This window comes from Culex quinquefasciatus, chromosome 3, assembly GCF_015732765.1.
Source record: "Culex quinquefasciatus strain JHB chromosome 3, VPISU_Cqui_1.0_pri_paternal, whole genome shotgun sequence".
Taxonomy (NCBI): Eukaryota; Metazoa; Arthropoda; class Insecta; order Diptera; family Culicidae; genus Culex; species Culex quinquefasciatus.
In genome coordinates, this window is record NC_051863.1 from 127,709,204 (window position 1) to 127,730,801 (window position 21,598).

The following is a 21,598-nucleotide window of genomic DNA, read 5'->3' on the forward strand; positions in this document are numbered from 1 at the left end:
GATTTTTTTTCAAAAACATGTTCTCTAAACCAACATTTGAAAAGGTCGCATAACCATTTTAACCGCTGAAACTACATATGTTGCAAATTCCAAGACAACAGGTAACTATTTAACAAAATCCGCAGTGTTGAATGGTAGCTGGGGAGGTCGGCTATTGTTTAACACTTCGAGTTTTGTGAAAAAGTTAACGTTAGTCTGAGAAACTGCCGACTGCATATAATTAATCAGAAATAAAACACGATAAGTCACGATAATATATGTATTTTTCTAACATAACTTGACTTGTTTATGGAAAGAATGGTAGAGTTTGGAAACTAAAACGCCAGATCCACCTTTCTTTAGCAATGCTGCTAGCAAAAATTGGTTCAGCCGATGTGGTTTTGCAAAAATCTCAAATAAAAAAAACATTTTTTTAATCACCCTAACTCGATAATGACACCCTTTATAGCCAAACAAAAAAAATGCAATGTGGCGAGCAAAGACATATTAAAAAAAAAAAAAATGTGCGGAAATCTTCAAAAAATCTATTTTTGACCACCCAACTCGGTAAGGACAACCTCAATCACCTAACAAAATAGGGCTGATTATTTTGGCAGAACAACTGCCAGATCAATTCTCTCGTTCTAATTTGTCGCATGTAAATTTTAAGCCAAATTTAGATAAGAACGTCATTTTGTGCAGTTCACAATGCCTCACCTTTTAACCTTCACAGATCCCAAAAAGTCGAGTTGCATTGATAAATTGATTTGGTTAATCGCGATAACTTAACTTGAAATAATTCGAACTGTCAAAAATCCACCAAAGCATCAACCACATTGATCACACAAAAAAACTGTGTTAGCAAAGTAAATAATAATAATAATTATTCGCTCTAAAGCATTGCCTTGGCGTTCTCGATTGCGAGATTCTTACTCGAAACTTGGGTCAAAGGTTCGATTGTTGAGGCAATTGCAAACCTCCTTTTACACCTTAGCTTCCATCCACCCCGGGATTCGAACTGACGACCTTTGGATTGTGAGTCCAACTGCCTACCAGCGACTCCACCGAGGCAGAACCCAGGGAGACGACTCCTACACCTGGACTGAGCTATCGACCTAACCCTTTAGCTTAGACCGGGGCCAACATTTACTTCCCCATCCGACGGAAGGCGTGGTCAGACAAATCACGTCTCGAAAATGCCACCGGGACCGTCTGGCCCGAGCAGGGGTAAATAACACGGGAATACCAAATTTTGGTATTACTTGAGCAAATAACAGCAACCAAAATGTGCTCTTGGTTGCCCAGTAATAGATGGTAAAATACCATGAAATCATACCAAAGTCTTGTATGTGGAAGGGCACAACAATACCAAACCAAACCAAACCAAATTTTTAGGTATTCCCGCGCCCCTGGAAAATCAGATTTTGGTATTCCTGTGGTCTTCCACATACATGATTTTGGTATGATTTGATGGTATTTTACCATCTATTACTGGGCAATAGCGTGGCTCACGGATATATGAAAAAGACAAAAGTGTTCAATTCCAAACGCCTCGACCGGATTTTTGTAGCAATATGGCCCCAGAACATAGCCTGAAACTTTGAGCGCATTTGGTTAAGGTTTAGTACTTCCACCATTGACCTGAAGTTAGAATGGAACTTTTAAAGATTTACTATGGGAAATTTTCACTTTTAACCTCTTCTTAGATAAAGTTTCCCAAAACCCAATCAAATTTTCTTATTCTCAAGTTTCTTATAGGTTTTGATCCGGGGAACAACTTTGTAGAACATCGCAAAGCGCTAGGAATTGATCCTGAAAAGATACAGGATATTTTTGGAGCTAGGATTTTTTTAACGTGCTCTAAAAATTTGCCTGTATCTTTCCGGATTAATTCCTAGCGCTTTGTGATGTTCTACAAAGTTGTTCCCAGATCAAACCTATAAGAAACCACTACTGAGAAAATTCATAGGGCATAGGAAAATATACTCGAAGAAGAGTTAAAAGTTGAAAATAAATAAATTAAATTTATTGAAATTTCTTTATAACTTCAGGTCAATGGTGGAAGTTCTAAACCAACAAATGCGCTCAAAATTTCAGGCTATGTTTTGGGCCATATTACAAAATTCCGGTTGAGGCGTTCGAAATTGAACACTTTTGTCTTTTCATATATCCGTGAACAACCAAGATCACATTTTGGTCGCTGATATTTGCACAAGTAATACCAAATTTGGTATTTTCATACCATTTTTAGTGCAGCAGTTGCAGTTAGTGAAAAAACGGAAATTATTCATATGCAACAGCCAAATCTACTCACCTGATGATTCCATGTTGTTCTTAGTGATATTCTTCACCACACCGAATGCATTTGTCATTGATGAACGGCCTGTGCATGAAGTTCTTGAAGATTCTGAAAAATAACAAGATTGAAAAATAAGTGTTATTAAAATAAAACTGGATTGGAATTCACCAAAATTCAATAATCTTTCGATTGACTCGTTTTTCAAAGTATTTGGTTTTTTTTTCAAGTCATTTTAGCGCAAAATTTATTATCTTGTCCAAATTGGTAAAAAAAATCCCATAGTTTTAGAGAAAATTGATGAAACCTTTCAATACCAAAATAATACCAAAATGTGCCATCCTGACTTAGAAAATTTTCCACAATTTCAAGTCATTTCTGTAGGGGGTATATCAAAAATGTTTAAAATCAAGTTTGAAGTTTCCGGTTTTCAATGAAAGCATTCGCTTTGAGACATCATTTTAGTGCAAAATTAATTATTTTGTCAAAATTGGTCAAAATTTTCCCATAATTTCAGAGGAATTTGATAAAACACTTTAATACCAAAAGAATACCAAAATGTGGTGTTCGACCATCGACAAATTCTGCAATTTTGCAATATCAAACCATACCTTAAATTGGTATGATACCACATTTTGCTCTTGCATAATCCTCAAGACAAATTTTAAAGGGTCCAGGAATACCAAAATTTGGTATTGATACCAGAGAAAGGTATTATTAGGCAATTCCCTTGTTATTTACCCATGCTCGGGGGGATCGAACCCAAGCCGACTGGGTGAGAGGCAACCACGCTTACCCCTACACCACGAACCCGGATGTGGTAGAAAAGTATCCACCGGTAGATGCTTTGGTGGATTTTTGACAGTTCGAATTATTTCAAGAAAATGCATCGCGATTAACCAAATCAATTTAACAATGCAACTTTGATTACAATCCTGAGATACACAATAAAAACCGACAAAACTCCGTGCATTGTTGTCACTTTTCATATGAAAGAAGTTCCAATTTTGTCGTGCTTTCTTGACACAGCCTGAAAATTGATGTAAGTGCGATTTTATTGATTGTTATTGTTTACATTGCGTGCTCTAATTTTTTTTTATTCAAGGTCAAACATTAAAACGCGTTTTTCTCGGAACGTCAAAAAGCTAAGTACGGCAAATAGCACGACAGCGTCGACTTGGAATCGTTGGCATTATTAATGTTTAATCAATTTTAAGATTCCGGATAAAAAATAAAAAGTTCCCTTAGAGGAGAAAAGCAACTCGCGACAAAATTTTGAGGCTAGGAATTTTGACAGGTATGATTTTCATAAAGTATTCGCCTCCTTTTCTCTCCCACAGAAAACCTGGGAACGAGGTAGCTGTCAAACTAGGCCAAAATGTTAAAGTCACTCGCAAAATGAACTTTGAGTGATTTGAGTTCATTTCTGAGTGACTTTGACAGTTTTGCCTTGTTTGACAGCTACATTGTCCCCAGTTTTCTGTTGGAGAGAAAAGGAGGCGAATACTTTATGAAAACCATACCTGTCAAAAATCCTAGCCTCAAAATTTTGTCGCGAGTTGCTTTCCTCCTCTTATAGCTACCTGACATATGGCGTCGCGGTGTTCATCAAGCTTCCATAGCATGCTAAGGACAATTTGATGCTTTTTGAGGGAAAACCGTTGATTCCGGAGACATCGGATGTTTCGTCGATGCGCCAGGTCTAGGGACAACGAATCCATATGCTCTCTTCGGGAAAAAATGTTCTCCAGACCATTCCCCTTTAGGCCTGACCATACCAGAAGTTGGCGCGTGATTTTCCCAGACCTGTAGGAGCGTTTGAACAAAAAGTCCAAATTTTCCATAGCAATTTCCATGTAAGCTTTAACCCTGATGCGCGCAGCCAGTTTACAACGAAATTCGCTGATATTTGGCATGAGAGCCCCTATGGGCATGTCATACAAGGGGAACCATACTAAAACGTGATCGGAGAACATTATAAAAAACGTACCCACCCTAATTGACTAAACATTTTCCAGTAACTCACACTCACTCATTCACACTGCAGTTATGTTAGAATTAAAGCTTATTATTAGGTTCTTGTTTTTTCTTACAATTTTAGCTTACTTGTCCTGTTAGGAATTCACTTGTATGAAATGGACTCGGAAATGTGTTACAATAAACTCAAACCACGAAACTATACAGAGTTTGTAAAAATGGTGTTAGTGTATTAAATTTTGTTTTATTCGCAAAACTACTTGAAATTTTGTTAGAAACATAAGACGAACCAATTATTACAAAAGAAAGCCAATCAAAACCAAACAAAAGAAAATAAAGATTTTCAAAACTTACTCTGTGCCTGCTGTCGGTCAGACGGTTTGGGTTTAGTGTTTTGTTGTTTGTTGTATTTCTGGTGGCCATTGCTGGCACCCCCCGCGGACGAGGATTGTGGTGATGAAGATGATGATGGTGAAGAGGACGAGGACTGGGTTTTGTCTTTTTTGCGGTCTTTCTTACCAGCGGTTCCGGCGCCTCCGCCGTTCTTGGTGCCCCGCTCGTTCCGGATCAGCACCTCGTGTTCGTCCTCCTGCCAGACCTCCTTCAGGCCGTTGTTGTTGATGGGGGCGACGGCGGCCGCGGCCAGCGATTTCTTCGGATCGGACACGTCTGCGGCGGCGGCCGAGGCCGGCGTTCCCAGCGACGGCGCCGGGAACGTGGACAGTGACGCCAGCGCCAGGAACGATATTACCAGTATGTTCATCTGTTGGAGGGAAAGGTAAAAAGAGTTGATTCAGTTAATTTGGTTCAATTAACATATTGATTTGGTGTACAATACTTCGTAAGAAAAATAACAAGCTTAGTTGTGGTCTAACCTTTTAAATGAATGTCGGTTAGGGTTAGGAAAGACGAAGAACTTGGTAAAACTTAACATTGCTACTAAGCAATGAACTTACTCTTTGTTGCTGAATCTGCAAAACAAAACTCCATCAATGAAGCAAAATAAGTTCCATCGGACTATCTGCAAATCCAGCTCTCAGTTAATCGCAACAAATTGGCTTAAAACTCTCAAAAGTTCAAAGTCAAAGCACATAAAGTCGAAACCCACAATCCGACAAAACCGGTAACAAAAGGTCAAAGTTTTTCAGAGCGGGACAGACTCGTTCAACAGAATTCATTTTCCCAGTGTGGTTTTTCCCTCACTTTTTGCCTCGCGCACTATTTATTTCAGGTAAAGGCACCTTTGATCTTCAAGCTTTGATCTGGCCCTGCTTCCCGCTATCCCCCACCCCCCAAATAATGAACAGTGATAATCTGCAATTTTCCTTTTGCAAAATTGAATTCTTCACTATGAACCATTTCTGTTAAGGATTTGCGCGTTTTTCTTGCTTGCCTCCCCCTGCTGGGAGAGTGCTTTCCACTTCGTTTGAATTATTAACGGTGGTGCCATTCGAGAGGATTTTCCAAAAAAAAACCCCAAGGAAAGCAGTGTTTCATCGTGACGACGCCAAAGACGTGATTGTTGCAGCAGTACAAAAAAGTAGAAATTTCTTCACTCCACTCCGGTTACGCTCCAAATCCCACCCAAGCAGAGCAGGGTGAAGCGATTTTCCATATCTGCGTGGGACTTTTTTCTTCCACGACGTTCGTTTTTTTTTGTCAGCAGCAGCAGAAAAACTCTTCTTTTCGTGGAACTTTACTTACTTTTGCTAGCGTGCGAGGCGGCCATCAAGATTTGCGTTTTCACGGGCGTTTGAACACCCTGGAATTAGGGTGATCGCTGATTAATTTTTAAGAATTCAACATCTCAATTTAAACCAAATGAACAAATCCTTTTTTTAAGGCTCGCTATCAAAAAACATAAGTTCAAGACTGTATAATTTTCAAAATAGATTTTTTTTTTCAACTAGTGCCATATTAAAAAAAATGATTTTGTTTTCGAAAAGTCAAAACTTACTTTCATCATTTAACTCCATACCACCCAGAGTAAAATCAATTTTTTTTTAAGTTTTACATAATTACCATACACTGAATTGATCAAAATAAATGAAAATTCAGTGATTGACAGATAAAATTCTGAATAAAGCAGTGCAGGTTGATTTAGGATGAAATATTGCATTGTCGTCAAGATATTTTAGTTTAAGATAAGTATGTGTGATGTTCTGGAGTAATGATGGACCTAAGAGGGTTAAAGTAAAAATTGTTAGCATTTTTTCAAGTATATACTAACACCAAGTTTAATTTTTAAAAACAGCGACAAGTTTATGTTTTACTGAGCCAATGAGCAATAGTTTACGAAGTCGGCTAATTCTCGCGTATTTTTTATTTATTTTTTTACTAGGCTTAAACTTTGTGAAGAGAGAAACCGTTTTGTGTTATTAGTTCACCCATAAAAGTCTTTTGAATGTTGGCACTGCCCACCATTGAAAAAACGGCTAATATCCACTTTTGGCAAAAACGAGATATTAGCACTAGGTGGTAGAGAAAGTTCCAACGCATCTTCTGAAACTTGAATTTCACCAAAATAGTGTTCAGATTTGGCTGCCGATGCGAAAAACCAAACGGCAAATATGCCAGTCTTATGGGAAATTGCCTTGGTGGAGATTTGGTGACAAACACTAAAACGCGTTTTTCTCGGAATACTTGATTTGGCATAATAGCCGAATTTTCAATTATGGGCAGGGCAGCTGTCCATACAAAAATGGTACGTAAATATTCGAAAATATTTATTTTGTTGTTGTTATTTTCTGATCGATTCAATGTTTACGGCAAAGTTGTAAACAAAAAAAAATGACTTGTTCGATACTTAATTATTTTTAAAAAATAATTATTACCGAAATTCAGTGTTTTTTTTTTATTTGAAATTCGTTTAATTTGAGAAAACCAGCAACTTTTGAGCCATAGAGAAGTAAGAACAAACATTTTTCCGTCAAGTTATGTCGTTTAGAAAAAAAGTGATTTGGAAAAAAATCAATTCTACCAAACAAAAATTCTGACTTAATTTTAACATGTAAAATTGAAAATATTTTTTTTTATAAACGCATAATTTTTATCATTGCCATAATATGTTTAATTTATATTGAAATGTTTATTTTTTATGTTTGAAAGTAGTGTTCATCTACAGCAGTGTTTCTCAACCGGTGAGGAATTCCCCCTGGGGGGAATTCGGCCATTCTTGGGGGGAATGGGGTGGGGAATGACGATGCAATAGAAATCCAATGCATTTTTGTAAAAATACAAATCTTTATCTGTACTTTATTTTTGCGATTTTTTCTGTCTGATTAGTTTTTGAATTCTCTTAAACATCACTTTATTTATTTTACGAAAACTCAGCTGTACTATTTTTTTTATTAATTCAAGCTTGTTTTTTTTTAAATGAGAAGTTTTGAAAAATAAAAAATTGAAAAAAATTTTCTCGAGTTTTTGTTATTCGATCATGATCGAAAAATTTAAATAAATTTAAATTATTTACAACTGGGCAACTTTAGAAAAATATGTTTTTAAGGTTTTGCGTTGATGCGAATTTTTAAGAACATTATTTACAAAAATTTCTGAAAGTTTTTTCATCTTTTTGAGCAAAGTTCTATTACTTTGAAAAATAATCGAGTTTAAAATAATATTTTTTGTGCAACTTATTTGTCATCAAATTTCTGCCTGTGATTGCTAAAAAACTGTGAGTGTTTACGTTTGCTTTTTATGGAACATTTATAAAAAATATTTTATTTAATAGTGAAAAAATATGTTTTGAAAAATGTAATCTTTCTGCAAATATTAATGTTAAAATAATGACGTTTGTGCAATGTTACCAATTAGTTAGATATTAAAGGGGGGAATGTAGTTCTTGAAATTCAGCCAAGGGGAGAATGGTCCAGTAAAGGTTGAGAACCACTGATCTACAGTATGTTAAAAAGGTATTTACAAGGGCATAACAAGTCCGATCTTTTGATACTTTTTTTACATACTGTATGTCCTCCAGGAAAAATTTGGAGCAGCTGAGAAAATTTTCTTGATTTTTCGTTCTTGGACTCACAAAATCGAACAATTAAATGCAGAGATACAACCTTGCATCTAATAGAATTGATACTTCCATTTCTGAAAAAAAATCAGCAATGAACAATATTTTTAACATAAATTATGTTAACATCTGCTATTATTTGAAAACTATGCATTTTATCAAATCTTAAGTACTTTTCGAATGAAAATTCGATTTAGCAATAAACATTAAAATAAAAAAAAAGAAATCCAATTTTTCCATCATATTTTTATTAAGTAATAACTCGGCGGCAAAACTTTTGTTCGTTTTTTCTATAGCTGAAAATTTCGGGGTGTTATGCCCTTAAAATATCAAAAAATTCTGATTCTGGAAAGTTTATTGAAAAACCGTCAATTTTGTCCGTAATCCATTTTTTTGAATACAACATTGCCGAAGACACCAAATCGATAAAAAAAAATCTATTGGATCATTTGGAAAGTGTTTTTGCTGGTTTTGATGAAACTATGTTCATGCATTCCCTGTGGCATCATTCGTGTTTCCATACAAGTTTCCATACGATTGAGAGCTGATCATACAAAATGGTCATATGAATATTCAAAAATCTCAATTTTGGAAGGTATTTTCTGATCGATTTGAAGTCTATCTGCAAAAGTCTGCAAAATCTATAGGAATTTCTGAAAATTTGCAGATCAGTCTTCAAATATAGCAACTCTGGATTAGGACTTTTCAGAGAAAATAGATACTCGGAAAACATCCTGAGTTTTTTTATTTCGCTTTTTGATTTTTGGAAAATGATGATTTTTGGAAAGTTACTAAAATTACTTTGAACAATATCATTTTCTTTTAACATTAAACTTTTAGTCATTAAAATTTAAATAAGGCCGATGCAAATATTTAAAAAAGTTTTTGTCCCTCGGCCCTGGCCGAGGTCAAGGAGGGGGGGGGGGGGGGTCTTCACATTTAAATGAAAAAAGTGTTTTAAAATGCATTTTACACTATAGTTCAGTTGTTTTGCAATCATTAGTTTTCAAAAAATCTAAGATCTGACAAAAACAAGAATTGTATCGAAAAAAAAAAGATTTTGCATCGAAAATTTTCAAAAAATCTTAAGATTTTTTAATAAACCCAAACATGCAAAAAATGATTTTAAACGCAGAAGAATGTATTTTAATTTGATTTCAGTTGGTTGCACTTGAATTTTCATTGAAATTTTGAAGTTTATTGTAAAATTTTTTTTTGCCCCCTGATTTTTCGAGCCAATTTTGAAGGGGGGAGGGGGGTTGACAAAAGCTTTTAAAAATATTTGTACCAGCCTAATATAAAAAAAACTTTTGTTGATTAAATCTCGAATATTTTTATTTATTTTTTATGCCGAGTACCTATTTTGTAAGTTATTTTTCCGGATCGCAATCAGCCGGCATCGAGAGTTTTTTTTTCTAAAAGGTTCAGTAAAACAAATTTTCACTTTTTGCTTTTGGAGTGTTTTTGAATACAACCGTCTCGGCGGTTTCAAATACATCGAAAAAGCAAAACTGAACCTTTGGTTTATTGGAAGTAATAAAAAAAACTCCAGATATTAAACATAGAAAAAATACAAGCAAAAAAACTAAAACATTCGTTGGTGATCCATATAGAATATACTGAATAATGTTTATAATATTTATATATTTTTTAGTGAACTTCGAGGCTACAGATCGCAAAAAGATGTGCAAGTTCTGGAATAAAAATTGCCATGAATTCCCAAATAAGGTATTTGCATTTTTTTGTTCAGCTCTTTGAGGAAGGTGGGGCAATAATATGGACGTTTAGAAAAATACGTCATTTGTGGACACCCCCTGACCAAATTAAGAACATATTTCTGAGGATGGTGGGGCAGTTGCCCCATGTTGCCCCACCCTGTGCATGCTAATGATTCAGTTGATAACACTTCATTTTCATTAAAATTTTGAAGTTTTTAGGAAATATTTTTTCCCCTTGATTTTTCGGTTCAATTTTGAAGGGGGTGAAATAGTTTTTAAAAAAAAATTCAACGGCCTTCATGATTAATAGCCATTACTAAACTTTATCATAATTAGCACATATGTATTAGTCACATACACTTAATTTTCACCAAGAAATTAAATTAAGGTGTGAGTTCCAAAGTAATTTTTTGATATAACTCTTTATGATGGTGTCGCAAGGGAAATAGTATACCTAATTTGGAATCCACTTTATTTAATCTAAACGGCTTTTAAAACTTCGCTACGTCGAAATCACCAACTTTTCCGCTGAAAATGGCCAGGATAAAAGAGACTTCCATTCTGATTTGTAGCTTCGTCGCCTGGAGAAAAAAACCTTTTCCACTGTGAGTTGTAAATTTTGAGAACTACAACGATTGCTAATCCGTAAAACGGTTACGGGCACGATTGATTTAATCTTAATGTTCTCCCTCTCTCTCTCTCTCATCTCGGCGTTCCACTGGCAAATTTAAATATTTGATCAGCTGAGATGGAAATCGAGCAGCAGCGGCACCCAAATCCAATTCTGTCACGTTCGATTTCGGCATACGGAACCAAAAAGCTTGTTAAACTGAACTGTCCTCGAGAGCAGCAACGAAAATCGAAAGAAATCGACCCAGGTTACGAGTTTTGTGAAGGGGGAGGGGGGAAGCAGAAAATCCATTCGTGATCGTACTGACAGCAAATATACATATTGCAATTGAGAAATGTGAAGCTTAACAAATTGCTTTTTACGTGTTCCACTTACACATAGACACTCACTCGGTGAGCAAACGAATTCATGTGGGGGATCAGTTGTTCGCTGCATTGGTGTGACTTTTTTTTTGTAGATTTTTGAAATAATGGTTCACTTTCAATATCAACTAAAATATTGTTTTTTTTTCTATCTTTGTTTATGTAAAAATATTAGAATTTATTTTTCTATTTGCATTATGGTGGACCTATCAAACATTTGTAATGGCCTATTTCAAAATAAGCTAAACACGATGAAAAGTTTGAATTGCCGTTCCACCTTCCTGTTCCCACAGACTCTTTCACCGATGCTATTCTCCCTCTGGGGTTTTAGGTGGATCGTTCCGTTTCAAACCACCGTTTCAGCACCCTCAACCACCCAACCACCGAGGTCGTCTACGGAAGAATAAACATCATTCGCAGCCCATCCGCTTCATAGTGTGAGGCTGCGGCGGGGGTGTCTCCAGTAATATATTTCCAATTTCGAAAGTTGTCATATCTTTCTTCCGGGATCCGCCCAGGGGAACATTAGGGGGTTGTGGTAGTTCCTGTTGGAAATTTATAAATGTGTGCCGAGGGTACGAGTGCAAGGATGAGAAAGATATGTGCGAGCTTGAACATTTGACTAAGCCATAAAGAACGTCGTCGTCGAGTCGACAGGACGGTTTTTCCGTACCGGACCCTGATGGAGCACTTCGTTGGTGGTGTAGGATCTGGTGTCAGGTCGTCGTTTTACCCAATTGAGTTTTAAAACTCTTTATTTTTACATTCGACTATCCAAATTCCATCTTTAGTCTTAAATGGGCACAATATGAAGTTTTCAAACGGTATGTAAAAAAAAAAAAAAAACGTCAGATGCGACAAGATACCACAACGGCCACGACTTGGCCCGTCCTAGATATCTGGGCAGGACCGACCACATCCGGCATCACGCTGTGCAAAATGCTCATCCATCGTCGTGGTGTACAAACCACGTTGCTGCCAGAGGAGCGCAGGACATTCCTGGACTTCCGGTAGGATGTGTTCTGAAGTCGACACACTGCGCCCCCATTCAACGTGCTATCAACGCGTGTTGTACAAATGTTGTGATCATCAAGCCGACGGCATCACCATTGCGCAGAGAAGAACTTTGCTGCTGCGTTGTAAATGTGGCCAAAACGCAACTAAATTTAGCTTATCAATTGGATTAATTGCGATTCCCACAGCAAGATACTGCGATGGTTTATTCATGTGTGTGTGTGTGTGTTTGGTAAACATGAGTTCTCCAGCACTGACAGACGCTGACGATTTGTGGTTATTGGAAACCGCAAATTGGAACGTCAAATACAGCGGTTAAATGGCGTTTTTGTGGGTCTTCGTAATTGTGATAACCTCAATTGATAACCTAATTGAGATAGTTTAGGCGGCATATCTATAACAACAAAATTTTCATACGATGGGATTTATAAAAATTTCTTTTGAGTTTTAAAAATAAAAAAATAAAAATTTCCCGGGAAATCGACAATTTTTGGACCCCTCGATTCCCGGGAAATTTGGTCGAGAGTCCCGGGAAATTTTCTACTTATAAATATCGAAGCAAAATGTTATAAACTAATCAGAAAAACATTTGAAAATTCGAAATGGTTTAGAACATTGAATGTTCAATGTTCAAGTTCGAATAAACCTATGCTTCTCTAATCTTGTTATTCAGAAAGTGTAAATTTTAACTCGTCGAAAATTCCAATAACTATAATTGAGAGAAGCCCAAAAAAATGTGGAGCCCAAAATTTACCTTAAAGTAGCAGTTACATCCCAGAAATGAAATACAGTCCAGACTCGACTATCCGAAGTTTCGACTATCCGAAGTTCGATTATCGGAATATTCATATAGGACTTCGGATAACCGAATCACGAACAAAAAATCAAAAATAAGACAGCGAAATTTATTTTGTCGAGATTCGATTATCTGATGTTTCGTTTATTCGAAGTGAAATTTTGTTGTATTAAGTTTTTTTGTTAAATTATTTTTATCTATTATTTCTAAGAGGGAACACCCTTTTCAATAAGTTCAATTTACATATCCACATTAAGTCATTTTGTGTTTCTCATCAACCTCAATAGAAAAAAAAACTCTAGCATTCTGTAAAGATTGTCTTAATCTTTGTTAAGGTCCGATATTTGTGAACATTCGCATTTCCTGAGAAATGTAAATATTTCTTCAATGAATATTTCCAGTTTACTTTAAAAAGAAAAAAAAAAACAAGTTCAAATAGTTGTTTTGAGTCGTTATGTATCATATTGCAAAAATCATATTGCGATACTGGGAAATTATATATTTGCTATTTTTTAACTTCACGAAAATCTAATAACATGTTCATGCAACAAGCTTGTGCAACTTGTGCGAATTAAGATTCGTAAAATTTTAAACTACAATTTTGAGTCCACAAAAGCTCAAAAAACGATCTTGTATTTGCAGATTCTAAGAAAAATTCTAAAGGTTGAACTAGTTTCTTAAAATAATGCGGATTCTTAAATTAACATTTCTTTGAATAAGTGTGAATTAATTGTAACTGAATTTATTGAAAACAAACAAATATATGACCTTTCCCTTTAAAATTATTGGCACTATTGGCATAGTCAAAAAAATCCCGGGTCCCGGGAATTCCCGGGAAATGGCCAAATTCAACTCTCGATTCCCGGGAAATTGAAAATCTCGAGAATCGTCACCCTCTAGTTGTAAACAAAGAGTTCTCAAAAATCACAAGTCTGTGTTTCAAGAATCTACAAATAATTTGGAAGTTAAACCATTCATACACAGAAAAAAAATCATGGTAATATTACATCTGGGAAGAGGTACATACATCTTTTATGTCAGAAAAAAGGTGTAATTTTACTTCTGGAAATTTGTAATTTTACCACTTTTCTGGTGTAATGCCACTTTTTCAGTCTAAATTGAAGTTAAATTACACCATAAAAGAGGTAACATTCAACCTTCAAAAATTACAGCTTCCAAATTTACATTATTTTTACTGTGTACCAAAGATACCTGCTTGTTATCAAGTAGTTATCTAGAATTTCAACATTTTAATTTAGAGTTTATATTTATTTCAATAAAACTTTGTCCACACATTCTCCATGTCAAAAGAAGCCATTTTGCTTCATTTGTTTGCCATACAACACTCCATCAGTGCTAGTCAGTTGGACTAACAATCTAAAGGTCGTCAGTTTGAATCTCGGGTGGATTCTTTTTCTTATAAATTGTTAATCGAAAACCAATCTTCACACAATAATGAACAATTTTAAAATTGACGTTGATTTGTGGCAATCAGATTTGTTTGATAAAATCGGGATGGCACTGTTACATAAAAACGGGGTTCCTAATTTTATTTTGATTTGCTGACACAAATTTTATAGAATGAAAACAAATTCGCAGCATTCGCATAAATTTTATTTTATATTTTATAATTTTATAGACACGAGGAAGTGGATGGGAATGTTAGTCCGATACTTGAGTGATGGGACCGCTAAATCGACTGCGTCTCCGACAAACTATCACATGAGTTTTGAGGGGTTAGTAAGAGGTCAGGATTCACTGTGGTAGGTGATGCGATCAAGGGCAATTTGTTTATCGGTTGAAATTTTAAAAATCTTTGGCAGCCGGCTGCGGGAAGATAGCTATCTAGGGATTTAAATATAGTATTAATTCGACCGCGATTCTATAGAAATTCTCCGTCGGCGTGCCTTCCGATCAACGGTGATGTAGGCTTCATTCATTAAAATTATTCTATATCATAAGCCTTAAAACATATTCGTCGACGTGCCTTCCGATCCTCGATGATATGGAAAGGACTTAATCCAGCAATACGACTTGCTTGTCTCAAAAAACAAAAATCGGATCGTTTCTATCGAAAACTATATGAAGAGAACAAAAAAACTCATCGGCCAACGAACGCGCGAACTAAAAAATATGAAAAATTAAGAAGAAGAAAATTAATCACCCCATGCACTCGAACAGCGGCACAAAAGAGACGGAAAATAACACGAAAAAACAGGACTGCGCGTCCCCACAAGCACCGCACTACTCCTTTGTGGAATATTTTATATTTGTTGAAATTAACTTTCCAAATCTGCTAGTATAAGTTCACTTTAATGGTTTGTTGGGACTCAAAACTGTACCGATTTTTTTCCCACTGAATGATTTTTACTAGAGCGTCCAATTTCCCGTCCCAGGAAATTATTTCCCGGGATTTCCCGGAAAAAAATATTCTCCGTTTCCCGGGAAATTTGTAATTTTTTTTATGTTTTTTGGCTTTAGTTGATGTTTTTCGGTGAGAAATGAAACAAAATTCTTCTTCGTTACGTTTCGGCCTACTTCTTGGTTTCGGCCATCTTCAGACTATATTTAAACACAAAAAAATACAAAAAATAAAATCTTAATCAAAAGGTCACAAATATGAAAAACACTTAAGTTACCACAAAAACTATTCCAGGCCAGGCTACTCCTGCTGGAGTGTCTGGATCGTGTCAGCTAAGATTAACGAGATGCAGAGAGAACCAACCTGGATAGAGAACACAACCAACGTCGTCCTCCCAGACTTTTTGGAACGAACACTGCTCTTAGGACCTAACTTCAACATCCAAAACGAGAGCAACATCCCATATGTTCGCTTTGTCGCTGACGTCGAAACAGCGATCAAGAAGAAGACGGAGTTCACTGGTGACGACATCGAAACTGTGGCTAAGAAGAGAGCTGAAGCTGACGACATGCGGGCTGAAGTCTCAGCCATGGTAAACAGCTACGTAAACTACCAACACCAACCACACACTAAGAAAAACGATTGGATACAGAAAGACATCATACGCAGTCAACGCTTCCTGAAGGAGAACGACCAGCTGATCGTGACGAGAGCGGACAAGGGGAACAAGGTAGTGGTCATCACGGCAGAAGAGTACAAGAAGAAGATGAAGGAGCTCGTCGGCGACTGCGCTACCTACGCACAGCTGCCGAAGGATCCCACTTACACTATCTTGAAGAAACAAAATGTGTTAGTGAAACAATGGTACGCGGATAAACACATTAGCAGTTCCAAGCGGGACCATCTGCTGCTGTTTCACTGCAACGCCCCCAGGATTTACGGTCTACCCAAGATCCACAAAGCAAATCGCCCGCTCCGCCCTGTGGTTTCCACTTGCGGTACCGCCACCTACAAATTAGCTCAATACCTGGCAGGTATTTTGAGCCACCTGGTGGGAAAACCCGGTACTACGTAAAAAAACAGTTTCACCTTTGCTGAGGACATCAGCAAAGTTGTGGTACCTGAGGGTTGTGTAATGTATTCTCTCGACGTGGTATCATTATACACGAACGTACCTGTCGACGAGATATACACGTGCATCGAAGAACGATACAGCGAACTCGCACGCTACACAACCATTCCATGGGAGAGCTTCAAACAAGCGCTGGAGATCGTACTGAAGAATGCCTTTTTCCAGTACGACGGTAAGATCTACAAGCAGATCTTCGGCCTCCCGATGGGTTCTCCTCTTTCGTCGGTGGTGTCGGACATCGTCATGGAAAAGCTGGAACAACTAAACATCAACAAACTAAGGCAACGTGACATCACACTACAGATCTACAAGCGGTACGTTGACGACTGTTTCGTCATCGGGAAGGAGGATGACATTGAAGCTGTGGTAAGTACGTTCAACTCGACATTCAACAGCCTACAGTTTACGGTAGAGAGAGAGACCGACGCCTCTCTCAGATTCCTCGATCTAACGCTAACGAGGGCAGGAGAGAAGATAAACAAAAAATGGTTCCCCAAGCAAGAAGTAGGGCGATATTTGGATTATCTCTCCGAAAGCCCTAAAAACCACAAACTTAACACTGCCATCGCTCTTTTCGACCGAGCGCTTATGCTGACCGATGCGGAGAGGCGGCCGGAAAGCATAAAGATCGTCCGGAACATACTACGCAGGAACAACTACCCGGCGTGCTTCGTGTGGCAAGTACAGAGAGAGTACACCTTCTGTACAACTCTCTCGAGCGCGAGGAGAAGAGGGACAAGGGAGTTGCCACTTACGCATCGGTGGCTTATATCCCACACTTGAGCGAAAAAGTGGGGAAAGCGCTACGCAAACACGATATAATTGCTGCTTACAGACCTAACGACAAAATAAAAAACACAGTTTTTAGCAGACTGAAGGACAAGGTACCAATAATGCAGCAAACTAATGTCGTGTACAGTGTCCCTTGCGGGGTGTGTAAGGATAGGGCTTACGTTGGGCAAACATCGCAGAAGCTGGAAAAGCGGCTTAAGCAGCATAAAGATGCTGTCCTAAACAACACAGCAAACTCTGGCCTCTCGCAACACACACTGGGAATAGGACACGTTTTCGATTTCTCCAGAACTAAAATTCTGGAGAAGGTCGAGAAGGAGAACGCGAGATGTACGACCGAGATGATGCACATCAAAATGATGGGGACGGAGGCTGTGAACCTCCAACGGGAGTCTGCTTCTCTCTCGTCGTCGTACAATCGGCTGCTGCTAAAACTAAAAGAGAGTCAGCCGAAAAAATCACGGCACGACTCTCAGTTAGCTGACACGATCCAGACACTCCAGCAGGAGTAGCCTGGCCTGGAATAGTTTTTGTGGTAACTTAAGTGTTTTTCATATTTGTGACCTTTTGATTAAGATTTTATTTTTTGTATTTTTTTGTGTTTAAATATAGTCTGAAGATGGCCGAAACCAAGAAGTAGGCCGAAACGTAACGAAGAAGAATTTTGTTTCATTTCTCACCGAAAAACATCAACTAAAGCCAAAAAACAAAAATTCTCGGTGACCAAAACTATCAAACAATTTTTTTTATGGGAAATTTAATGTACTTTTCAAATCTTAATTGACCCAGAAGGGTCATTTTTTCATTTAGAACAAAAATTTTCATTTTAAAATTTCGTGATTTTTTCTAACTTTGCAGGGTAATTGTGTAATAATGTTCTACAAAGTTGTAGAGCAGACAATAACAAAAATTTTGATATATAAACATAAGAGGTTTGCTTATAAACATCACGAGTTATCGCGATTTTACGAAAAAAAAGTTTTGAAAAAGTTGGTCGTCGTTGATCATGGCCGTTTATGGTCGTCCGTGACAGACACGGACGACGAAACAAAGAGAAACGCAAAAAGTAACTTTTTCAAAACTTTTTTTTCGTAAAATCGCGATAACTCCTGATGTTTATGAGGAAACCCCTTATGCTTATAGATCATTTTTTTTGTAATTGTCTGCTCTACAACTTTGTAGAACATAGTTACACTCTAAAAAATAACCCTGCAAAGTTAGAAAAAACACGAAATGTTAAAATGAAAAATTGTGTTCTAAATGAAAAAATGACCCTTCTGGGTCAATGTAGATTCGAAAAGTACATTAAATTTCCCATAAAATTACATGTTCCAAAATTTTTTACAGTCAAGTAACGGAAACTGGGAGAATTTTTAAAACTTTTTTAGTGTTTTTTTTCGATGAAAAATACGTTTTTTTTCGGAATTCTGAGTACGCCATCAAAGCAGGCATCTAATTTAACATAAAAGTCCCTTTGACACCAAATTCCTATCTCATCACCGTTTGAGGTTGCCAATTATTGAAAAACACCTTTGTTTCGCATGTTAAAAATGAAAGGGGCCGTACCGCCCCTCCATCACGATATACCAAAAAACGGACCTCGGATTCGTGATCAGGTACAAAATTTACCCCTAAGGACAAAGTTTCACGCAAATCGAAAAGGGGTCGGGGCTACTTTTCCTGATTTCGTGTGAGTAGGTATATTATTCTACGAACGAAGTTGACTTTATAGCTGTCGGCCACCATTGCTAGTACCAACCACTAGTGTCTTCCTTTTATCTACAAGGACTTCGCCGCCCTGGGCTCCTAAGTGTATGAAAGTATGGCACGGAGCGACGGCGCCGAATACCCATATTTACACAAAGAATTTTAGAGCGCCCGCCGCGGGATTCGAACCGGCGACCTCTGGATTGTGAGTCCAGTGCGCGGTTCGATTGATCCACACGGGCGGGACGATATTATTCTACACCCAAAGTTAAAGACCGAGGGGGTAGTCCTCACGAAAAAAACGTGAGGAAAGTACTATTTTGCGAGAGTACACCCAAAATTCAGAATCGAGATAATCGTTCTCTCAAAATTTATTGAGGGCTCAGTGCCAAAATCGATAGAATAATGGTACCAACTCACACCATCATAACAAATGAGTTCATTCGTTAGTTGAATCAATAAATCTCCAACAAGTGTCATACATCGACTTCTGACTTCTCCTTGGTCACCAAGCTGTGGTGGCCGAGGCAACTAAGTCATTGGATTGGTTTGTCAAAGGTTTCTGGTTCGATTCCCGTTGTCGCCACTTTTGGTTTTTTGTTTGACGGATGAATTTTTTTTGCAAATGAACCTCGAGAGAATAGTTCTATCGCCCATCTCGAGCTGTGTTCTCTGCGTCCGTGAATGGTACCACTATTCTCTCGACTCGAAACCATCATTCTCTCGGACTAGCGCTGCCAGTTTTGGGTGTATATACCTCTCGCGTGTTCATTCGTTGATTGAAACAGTTCATCCTATTGAGTGGCTTATATGGACAATTGACCGCCACTTAGTCACCGAACCATGGTGGCTCATACGGCAAAGGCACGGTTCAAAATGCCAAAGGTCTTGGGTTCGAGTCTCGGTACCGGTACTTTTTTGTTGATAGATGAACTGTTTTGGAAAATGAATCCAGGAGGAAAGTACTCTTGGTAATTTCGGGATTTATCCTCTCCGTCCGCACACCCGAGCATGGGTAAATAACAAGGGAAATGCGTAATAATACCTTTCTCTGGTATCAATACCAAATTTTGGTATTCCTGGACCCTTTAAAATTTGTCTTAAGGATTATGCAAGAGCAAAATGTGGTATCATACCAATTTAAGGTATTGTTTTGATATTGCATAATTGCAGAATTTGTCAATGATCGAACACCACATTTTGGTATTCTTTTGATATTACAGTATTTTATCAAATTCCTCTGCAACTATGGGAAAATTTTGACCAATTTTGACAAAATAATTAATTTTGCGCTATAATGATGTCTCAAAGCGAATGCTTTCATTCAAAACCGGAAATTTCAAACCTGATTTTAAACATTTTGATATACTATAGAAATGACTTGAAATTGTGGAAAATTTTCTAAGTCAGGATGGCACATTTTGGTATTATTTTGATATTTAAGTGTTTTATCGAATTCCTCTGAAACTATGGGAAAATTATGACCAATTTTGACAAAATAATTAATTTTGCGCTAAAATGATGTCTCAAAGCGAATGCTTTCATTCAAAACCGGAAATTTCAAACTTGATTTTAAACATTTTTGATATACCCCCTATAGAAATGACTTGAAATTGTGGAAAATTTTCTAAGTCAGGATGGCACATTTTGGTATTATTTTGATATTTAAGTGTTTTATCGAATTCCTCTGAAACTATGGGAAATTTGTTAAAAAAAAAATTACGAGTTAATTAATTTTGCGCTAAAATGACTTGAAACCCAAAAATGTTAAAGATGATTTTAAAAATTAGTGTGATATACCCACTAATATTTTTTTCAAGAACGTTGAAATATCTCTAAGTCGGGATAACCAAATACTTTGAAAAACGAGTCAATCAACAGATTATTGAATTTTGGTGAATTTCAATCCGGTTTCATTTTAATAATACTTATTTTTCAATCTTGTTATTTTTCAGAAGCTTCAAGAACTTCAAGCACAGGCCGTTCATCAATGACAAATGCATTCGGTGTGGTGAAGAATATCACTAATAACAACATGGAATCATCAGGTGAGTAGATTTTTGCTGTTGCATATGAATAATTTCCGTTTTTTCACTATTTGCAACTGCTGCACTAAAATAGGTATGAAAATACCAAATTTTGGTATTACTTGTTCAAATACCAGCGACCATAATGTGCTCTTGGTTGCCCAGTAATAGATGGTAAAATACCATGAAATCATACCAAAATCATGTATGTGAAAGACCACAGAAATACCAAAATATGATTTTCCAAGGGCGCGGAATACCTAAAAATAAAACCATGGCAATACCAAGTTTTGGTATTCAAGCAATGTTCAAAATCCAGAAGACCTCAACTTGGTATTGAAATGGTTTTATTTTGAGGTATTATTTTACCCTTGGAATAACATGGTTTGGTATTGTTGTGCCCTTCCACATACAAGATTTTGGTATGATTTCATGGTATTTTACCATCTATTACTGGGCAACCAAGGGCACATTTTGGTCGCTGTTATTTGCCCAAGTAATACGAAAATTTGGTATTCCCGTGTTATTTACCCCTGCTCGGGCACAGTACCATTTTACTATCGAACCTCTTTATCCTCTCGTATGCCGATGCCCAGTTATGGGTGTATTCTAGAAAATCTGTAAAAAATATCATATCACGTATCAACAGAACCAACATGGTCAAGCTTCTTCTTTTCTCAGCACTGAATTTTGTTTTCCCTCTAGTATAAATCAAAAATAGCTGCCAGTATATGTTTAGAGAGGGCGAACATAAAATACTTCTTGCCGGATGATTTCCCCTTCTGACTCC

At 37.0% G+C, this 21,598-nt stretch overlaps 1 protein-coding gene and 1 long non-coding RNA gene across 3 annotated transcripts in view; one reads left to right on the forward strand and one right to left on the reverse strand.

Annotated features, from left to right (window-relative positions):
- Positions 1–21,598, reverse strand: part of LOC6038822 — a 181,053-nt gene that overhangs the window by 14,699 nt on the left and 144,756 nt on the right. Inside the window, exon 3 of one of the 2 annotated variants that reach the window (XM_038258591.1) lies at positions 4,772–5,015. In XM_038258591.1, coding sequence (XP_038114519.1) covers positions 4,772–5,015 — 244 coding nt within the window. Of the gene's footprint in view, positions 1–4,606; positions 5,016–21,598 lie in introns of both variants that reach the window. The other variant, XM_038258590.1, reaches the window with a different exon arrangement.
- Positions 17,301–17,787, forward strand: LOC119768574. The gene is made up of 2 exons (XR_005278075.1): positions 17,301–17,609; positions 17,687–17,787. It is a non-coding gene; the product is annotated as an uncharacterized LOC119768574 (long non-coding RNA).